We start from the raw sequence: 8,711 nt of genomic DNA, 5'->3' as shown, positions 1-8,711 counted from the left end.
CCCCAACTTGTGTGGCTGTGTGACGTGGCACAGAGCGGCGGTGACGTCACGCGCCCGTGACGGAGGGGTGCAGGGACAGGGGGCTAGGTCGCAGAAAACTCCCCACGGCGGGGCAGAAACGGTGGGGCAGGGCCCGGGAGGGGGACGCCGCGGGCGGGCGGGGATGCCCGCGGGCAGGAGCCGCTACCGTGCCCCGCCGCGGACGGAGCGGCCGCCCCCCCGGAGCAGGTACCTGCCCCCGCCCAGGCTCCGGGGCCGGGAAGGCGGCCGCCCCCAGCCCGCCTGTCCCCGCCGCTCCAGCGCCGGAGGGTGCGGAGAAGCGCGTATCGCCTCGGCGGTGGCCTCTCCGGCCCGGAAGGACGGGATGGGACGAGTCCAGGGTGATGGAGAGGGGAAAGGGATAAAGCCGGTAGCGGCTGGGCAGACTCAGGTCTTTTGGGGTCACGCTTGCGAGGACAAGGACAGGGACAGAGAGCCCACGGGGAAGGAGGTGCCGAGGAGGCCGTGGGGGCGCGGGGGGTGGGCGCACGGGGGTTCGCGCCGCGCACGTCCCGCCGGGCCCGCGGGCGCAGACGGCTGCTCGCCGTTCACCCGCGGCGGTCAAATAGCGTCTGAATTACATCCTTGTAAATATTGACTGTGGCCATCTTCGTTTCTGCGCACAGTAACCGAAATGTTAAGCCCGGCGGAGTCGGGGCCGAGCTGGCTGCGCCGCAGGGCGTCGGGGGGTGCGGGGGAGCCGGGAGGAGGTAGGAGGGGGGACCGGGGCACATCCGTGGGAGCGGGTCGGGGGCTCCCGCAGACCTCGCCGGCGGCTGAGCATCGGCTCTCCGCGGGAGCGCGGCGGCCGCGCCGAGGATGCCTTGAGGGAACGCGTTGTCTCCCGGCTTGGACTGCGGTCTAATTTACAAGCCTTGTTGCGGGGGGGGGGGGGGGGGGGGGGGAACACGGACGGGACAAGAGGACACGAGGAGCGGGGACGGGGGGACGATGTTTCCTGGTCCGGTTTCATTAAACGCCAGCGTTAACGAGCGGCGCAGGGCTGCGAGTGCCAGCACGGCGGCCGCCACGCCGGCTGTGCCCCGCGCCCCCGACGGGGGTCGCTCCCGCGGGCAGCGTGACCCCAGCCGGTGTCCTCAGCCGCCTTCCCCAGGGGACCCCCGCCTGCACACCGGGGACTGCCCAGCCGTGCACTGCCGTCCCCTCGTCGGGCTCCTACCGCCCCTCCACGCACCGCCCCCCCGACGCCGCACTACCCGGGCGGGGCCCGTGCCCGTGCTTGGGCTGCTGGGGTCCCCTCGCCGGCGGTGCCCCCCCCCGGGGATGGGGAGCGGCGGTCCCGACAGTGTGAGTGGCTGCGCGGCGGCTGTGCCTCCGGGCGCCGGCTCTGCGCATTTGGTGGTCGTTAAAAACAATTTGTTTCCCTCCCCGTTTGGGGAGGGGGAAGGGGAAAATCATTCCGGGGGAGGGGAGGGGAACGGGGAAAAAAAAAAAGGAGAGAGAGAGAGAGAGAGAGCAAGCGAGAGAGAAGCACCAAACCCAACAGAAATCCCGCGCTCCGAACTATTGCGACACGGAGCGAGGAGCGCGGCGGAGGCTGGCGGCGAGGTGCGAGTGGGAGCGGGCCGGGACGTGGGAGCGGGCCGGGTCTTAGGGGGCCGTGAGAGCGGGCCGGGCCGCGGGAGCGGACCGGGGTTGTGCTGGGGGGGGGCCGTGGGAGCGGGCTGGGCCGTGGGAGGGGCGGGCTGCCCCCACCCCCCCTTGGGTGGGCAGGCGGCGCCCGGTGCCTCCGCGCTGCCCCCCCCCCCCCGCCGGTCGCGCCGGGCGGGTCTCGGCGGTTCGGCGCGGCTGCCCGGTGACCGCTGCCTCCTCCCTGCAGCGCAGAGCGAGCCCCCGCACCTCGGAGCCGGCGGCCAGCCCGACGGCGGCCCCCAGCCCCCCACCATGAACACCATCGTCTTCAGCAAGCTCAGCGGCCAGGTGCTTTTCGAGGAAGACGCCAAGGAGCGGGAGCGGAGCGGCCGGCCCTACGTGGGGGTGGTGGAGGGGCCGCACCACGCCGAGGTGCTGCTGCCCGACAGCCCGTCCATCAAGGAGAGCCTCAGCCTGCGCAACCGGCGGACGGGGTATGCCGTGCGCTTGTCTCCGCGCCGCGCACCGGCTCCGCGGGGCGGCCTTGCTTGCCGCTGCCGGCGCTCCCGGCCGCCGCGTAGCCGGTTTGGGGTTGCGAGATGGGTTTCTAGACGAGTCCTCCCCCACGTCCCCGGGTCCGTACTCTCTGGGACTCTCATTCCACAGCTACGGTGGGAAATTCCGGTAATAGGTGATGCAGAGGTGTCCGATTGGGCTGGAATGTCTCAGACAGAGCGCTCCTGTCCTGCGGTGTTTGACCTCCCCCTTTCTGCTTCCAAACAAAAACAAACCGGGGAAACCGGGGTTCGTCCGGTTTGGTCGGGCGCTTCATGTAATTGAAGCCCCCAAAACAGAGGCGCAAGGCAGAACGCGTGAAACCTGCGGGACGGGGCGGCCGCGGGACCGACCCCCGCCGGCGGGGCAGGGGCAGCCGGTTCGCCGCCGGGGCTGAGGCGGGCGGGCACTGCGCAGCCCCTAGCACTTGTTCCGCCGTCCCGGCTGGTTTGCAGCACGCCGAGCGAGCGGACGGGAAGGACCTGCGTTGTCGGTGCATTCCCTGGGATGGGATTTAAAACGGACTAGGTCGCTGCCAGTCAAGGGCTGGGCAGGGTGATGTTAGGAACGGTTTTGCTAAAAAGGCAGCTGAGGCTGAGCTGTCTGCGGCTGATTTTTTTTGTGTGCTGGAACAGGTGAAATAGGAGGTGATGAGAGGACGTGTTAGCTCCGGCGGGTTGTCAGCCGTAGCTCGAAGGGTTGAACTGGCGAGCGCGGACCTGACATTTCGGGTCAGCTTCACAACCTATAGACTAAGGAGCACAGTCAGGAGGCACCGAGACCGAGAAATTCCGAGGAGCTGTTTTTACTGCCGAATTTCCACCTTAACGATTGCGTCAGCTCGTACTTTTATCGGCGGTGCCGGTTGGTAGGACGCAGGTTATGTTTCACCGAAATGTCATTACCAGCCGATGGCGGCGGAGCTGGGTTGCCGAGCGAGCCCTGGACGAGGCAGCGGCCGCTCGGCACGGCTCGGCCCGGAAGGGCCCGGAAAGGCCCGGCCCGGCTCAGCACGGCCCGGCCCGGCGCGGCACCGTGGCGCCCCCTGCCGCCGCCGCCCGGGACCGCCGCCGGCCGGAGCCTCCGCGCCGCCACGCGCAGCGCTGCTCGCCGGGCGCGCCGCCGGCCCCAGCCCGCCTCCGGGTTTTCCTTCTGGTTCCCCGGGTTCCTTCACTCGCTTGTTATTCTTACAAACACCTTTTCCTTTTTTTTTTTTTTTTTTTTTTTTTAACGCGAACTGAGTTTCATTCCCCCCGGCCTTTCCCCCCCCGCGGCAGGCGCGGGGCTTCGGGGGGTGCTTCGCGTCGCTGCCGGCGGCGTTGGGGAGCGGCACGCCTGCTCCCCCGGGAGCGCTCCTCGCCGCCGGCTCCTCGCAGGGAAATGGCCCGGGAGGTGCTCGATGCCGCGAGTATCTCTGAATACAACTGGCAAATAAATTCGGGCGGAGGAGTCAGGCTCGGTTGGCCCCGGGGCGCAGCCCGCACCGCAGCCCTCTTCTCCCGGCTGCGCCGTGCTGGGGTGCGCGGCCGAGTCCGTGCGAGGCGGGTCCTGGCCCCTCGGGAAGGCCCCTTTGTAAACAGACCGACCACACGCCTGGCAGATGCCGAGCACCGAAAGCATCGGGACACTGAAAGCCCGCACCGGCGGAGCCCTGACCCCGCTGAAATCCCCGCGGTGGAGCCGCCCGGGCCCGCAGCACCACCGCGGCCAGCGCCCGGGGTGGGCGAAGCTCGCCCCGAGCCCTCCCCTCTCGGTCCGCTCCCCCAAACCCTCGACCGGGGAGTCTGGGGGAGCTGCAGGCATCGCCTTCTGCTGGGCGGCCGGCCTGGGGCGAGGGCTGCGGCCGTGGAAAGACCCCAGCACCCCGCGGGGACGGGGCTCGGCTCCCTCCGGGCAGGGCGCACCCCTCCGAGCAGCGACAGACCCGGGCAGGGTGGACCCCGGGGCTGGGGCAGCGCCCCCCGAGCAGGCTGCCCCTTCGGGCAGGGCGCCCCGCGGGCGGATGCGCATCCCTGCGCTCATCCCTGCGCGCATCCCTGCGCGCCTTCCGCACCCGCAGCGGCGGCCGCGCAGGGAAGCTCGACACCGAGCCCGGGGCCGGGGGTGGGGAGGCGGGCAGGTGCCCGCTGCCCCGGCCGCGGCCCTCAGCGCCCCTTCTCCGCGGCAGGGCGCGGCAGAGCGGCGGGAAGGTGCGGCACAAGCGGCAGGCGCTGCAGGACATGGCGCGGCCGCTCAAGCAGTGGCTCTACAAGCACCGCGACAACCCCTACCCCACCAAGACCGAGAAGATCCTGCTGGCCCTCGGCTCCCAGATGACCTTGGTGCAGGTAAGGGAACCCCCTACCCCTACCTCGGGCGGCTGCGCGGGAGGGACGGGGACAGCCGAAGTCCCTCTGTGAGCTGAGCAAGAGGCAGCACTGGGTATCAGGGGAAGGAGGCAGCAGTGCAGCCAGCAAGGCCACAGGTCCTGGGCTCGTCCTTGCCTCAGCCCTCCCCGGGGCTCCCCCTCCAGCAGGACTGTACCCCCCCCCCCCCCCCCCCCCCCCCCCCCCCCCCCCCAGGATTTCCCACTGTCCGAGCCCGGGAAGTGCTAAAGGCAATCGACAAAAGGTGTGTGCTTTCCCTCGCAGGAAAAGATGCCTTTAATCCCATTCATAAATACAGTGGAAATATTTTTGCTTTGTCTTTAAAAATCTTCAGGTAAAAAAAAAAAAACCGAAACGGGTGATTTCAGCACAGAATAGGAATAATTGTTGAGGAAGTTGTAGGGAGCTACTCTTCTCCCTTTTGAAATGAGCTAGAATGGAAACCGTTACATTGTTCTGGTAATACTCATCACCTGTTGCACAGACATTAGTGTTACCGTACATACTGTGTGCAGTGGCTCAGCATGCGCTGACTCTGCTTCGCAGTCTTGCAGGCATTACCATTATAGTGTAATTAGGCATGGGGAGCAATTGTGTCGCTCTCAGGTAAAACTCCTCTGAAATGACTGGCAGTTGTGTTGCAGTAAGAGGTATAAAGTTGGCTGCAAATGTTTATAAATCTTGCTTCTTTGTTCTCTCTGCCATCTGGCACACTATTGAAATATGTGGTTAAATGCTGTCGGTTGCTGAGCGATGCTATCTCAGGTCTGGATGCTGCAGAGATTTATGCATTGTGAATAATCTAATTTCCTTACTGGGAGCTACTGCTAGGTGCATAAAATGAAACACATGTGTTTGCAGGATCGGGTCCTCAGCGCTCTGCCTAACACGTTATGTGTCGCTTTGCAAAGGACATGAAGATATCAAAATAACATGAAGTATTAGAAAAAGAAGGTGGTAATTCAGCATTATTATTTTGAGTACTCCTTCAAAGGAGCCAGTGCTGTGAACTTCAATCCTAGTAACAGCAAAATGGGAAAATTTTACACTTTAGTACCTCACTGTAAAACTATTGCACTAGAAAAAACACTATAGCTTTGACAAAAATAATATTAATGTCTCAGAAAATGCCAGTTATAACGGGAAGATATAGTTAAAACAACTTCTTTTGCTTTTAAAAAATATACATGAAAGGTTTGCTCAGACTTTTAAAAATACGATTACATAAACACTATCCATTCAATGCCACAGTTCAACAGGAGTAGTTTATTGGACTATGGCTTTTAGAATATTCCTGTATTTTTACATGAGATTTAAAACATACATCCAGAATACACATTGGGAGACTTTCACATTAATGACCTCTTGAGGAGTTCTTTTCTTGTTCTTTTATAAATGCCACGGAATGAACAGACAAGGGAAAAAAATGATGGGTTTTTGTAGTATTTCTCTCATGGCAGCTTTGATAAATCCTGATGAGGATATGCTGTGTTAGCCTCTGTAAAAGCATCAACTGAGCCATGGCCACTACTCCACAGAGTTTTATTATCTACATAAGGCGTAGAATAAAATTAAAAAGAGCCATGGACGGCTACATTTATCTCCGTGAGACCCCCATGACTCCAGTGGATTTACGCTGAAGCTGAATTTGACCCGTCTTATTTCTCTGAACTGTAATACTTGAAAGAGCTCTGCAAACCAGCGCATCTATCTTCATTTACAGAAGCACACCATCAAAAAGAAGCCCCAGATGTTTCTTCCATCATTTGGGTGCAATGCTCTTTTAATCCAGGAATACGATAGCATCTGTATGCGAGGTAAATACGTAAGTCTGGCACCAGCAGTAATTCCTCAGCCTGGAAGAAAAAAACAACATACGCCCCACATCTACTTTTCAGATGCCCAGAAGAACAAGACTGTAATCCAGATCAAAATTCTTGTTCCCTGAGAGTGAGAGAGAAAGCGCCAGGCTGTGATCTCAGTCACACTGGGTACATCTGAAATAGCTTCCCCGAAGGCTGTGCTCTTTCAGCTGAGTGGTAACCAAGAGCAGGCTCGGGACTGGGCTTTGGTATCTGTTGGAAAGCTTTGCTTCTGTCCCAGGAGGGACGTTTTGCAGAAGCATCAGCCAGGGTCTCTTGTGATTGCTTTTCTAATCTAGTAACACGAGACATCGTTGGAGAACCAGGAATCAGTGTCTGATGTGTTCTCAGGGTTACACGCCCTCACGTTCACCTGTCTCCTATTTCCTACTCTTCTTCCCCTTCTCAGTGCTGTTCTGTCGTCTTTGCTCTTGGGAACGTACACTTGCCCCCACAGCGTTCTGCTCCTGTGGAGGCTGTTGTCTGCTGACAGCTGTTACTTCTTCCCAGCATCCCTCGTGTGCTGACGCCTTGTCGCTGGAAGCCATGGGGAAGACAAAAGATACTGTTGAAAACCCCTTTCAGTTTCCACCAAAATGCTGTTTAGGGAATGAATGGTTGGGGGGGTTTGTTTTTCACCTGACTGCTGACCATGGAAAAGGTCTTCAGCAGCTGCCTGGAAGGTGATGTTGGTCACAGTAATATTGCAAATATATCTGTAACTCTTCTCCACATGCTTTTCTTTCATCTGATCAACCTTATTCCAGTATGTTCCATCTATCCAAAGGAGCTTTTGCAGGACTATGGCTTATATAAAACTGATCCTTCTGTGAGACAAGGAGGTGAACATCCAGCCCTGTTTCCACTGTTATTATTAGGACAATGTCTGCATGTCAGATCTTCCACAATTTTATTTTAATTAGTTTTGCTATCACCCAGCTGGCTGATTTTAGATTAATTTATTCTACCTCACTATTACTTTGGCTTAAGCCCCTGTTCCTGGGTGCAGTGGGACAGCAAGGGGGCTGTTCCAGCTGCGTGTCTGGCAGTACTGCAGAAGGAAAGCCAAACTCCTTCAAGAAGGTAGGATTTTGCAGGAATCATAAATCATCTTGTTTCTTAATAAACAGTAGCAAAACCTGGGGCAAATTCTGGGCTGACTTATTCCTGAGCAGCCCAGCAAGGTTTCGGGAGTCCTCAAGGCAAATGTTATTGCAGCTTTCAGTCCAACAGTCCAAAGTTTTCTACTTCCCCAACTGCCAAAACAGAAAACCAAAAAAGCAATATAGTTTGAAAAGGCATTTTATGTTTTACTCCAATTAGATTCCAATTCAGAATCCAATAATTTGTCCTATTAATATGCTATTAATATGCTACATTTTCATTTGTATTATTACCACAGTGCTTGATTTATTTTATTTTAAATTTTGGTTTAGACATTCTTGTGAAATAAAAAAGAAAAATGACTGTATATTCCTTCCAGAAAGAAATATGAATGGTCGTATTGTTGAAGAGAGATTTTTTTGCAATACTAGGATTAATGGTATTGGTCATGTGCTGCTATGGATTTAGTAGTATTCAGATTCATAAAGGCATATCTGGATTACTGGAGGAGGAGAATCGCTTGATTTCTGTTCCCTTTTTGAAACTTTGGCCACTCTGAAGCATTGAAGCAGAAAAAATTACAATAAAATTGGAGAGTGTCTTCAGAAGCAAAGCCAGAGGGTCAATATTTCATGATGCCGATATAAGTACCTGATGCTCTTTGGGAATGACTGAGCTGCTGTAAAATATGATGAAAATCACATCTATTATCGTTCTCCTTGGATTTTGTCTTTTTTCTTCTTGAAGAACTACATGATTGTTTCTTTACAAGAACAGTGAGTTTCGTTATGCATTTTTTTTCAAGTTACTTCATTCTTTGGGAGGTTTCTGAGACGAAGATTTTCCCACTGGCTTGTATGTAAATCATTGTTTTGAGATTTTTTTTATTATTTCTGGAGATCACAGTAGTGTAATTTGGGGCCATCATAAAGGATTTCTGACTTTCGGCAGCTTAGGTTGTTTCTTTCTGTAATAGCTTAAGTAAGCGTGGTGCAAACAGGCACTTGTACTGAGTGGGACCTACAGCAGTAGGCATGCAACTTTTTAAAGACCACATGGGTATACAAGGTAACATTTGAGGCTGGTTGAAATTAGGGACAAAACTGTCCTTGGCTTTAAAGGAGCCATGAACAGGCTGTGATACCCCAGGCAGTGGCTGGAGTTCAGGGTGGGCGTGCTGTCTGGTGCAGCC

The 8,711-nt window shown here is 56.9% G+C and overlaps 1 protein-coding gene across 1 annotated transcript in view; it reads left to right on the top strand.

Moving 5' to 3' along the window:
• Nucleotides 1-990: 990 nt before the first annotated feature.
• The window catches only part of MKX (mohawk homeobox), a 48,621-nt gene continuing 40,900 nt past the window's right edge, over nt 991-8,711 (top strand). The window contains 5 exon segments of the mRNA XM_075746414.1: nt 991-1,199; nt 1,201-1,237; nt 1,239-1,347; nt 1,880-2,126; nt 4,355-4,514. Coding sequence (XP_075602529.1) covers nt 991-1,199; nt 1,201-1,237; nt 1,239-1,347; nt 1,880-2,126; nt 4,355-4,514 — 762 coding nt within the window.

Source organism: Balearica regulorum, chromosome 2 (genome assembly GCF_011004875.1).
Source record: "Balearica regulorum gibbericeps isolate bBalReg1 chromosome 2, bBalReg1.pri, whole genome shotgun sequence".
NCBI classification, from domain to species: Eukaryota; Metazoa; Chordata; class Aves; order Gruiformes; family Gruidae; genus Balearica; species Balearica regulorum.
This window is presented reverse-complemented; position numbering and strand designations above follow the sequence as displayed.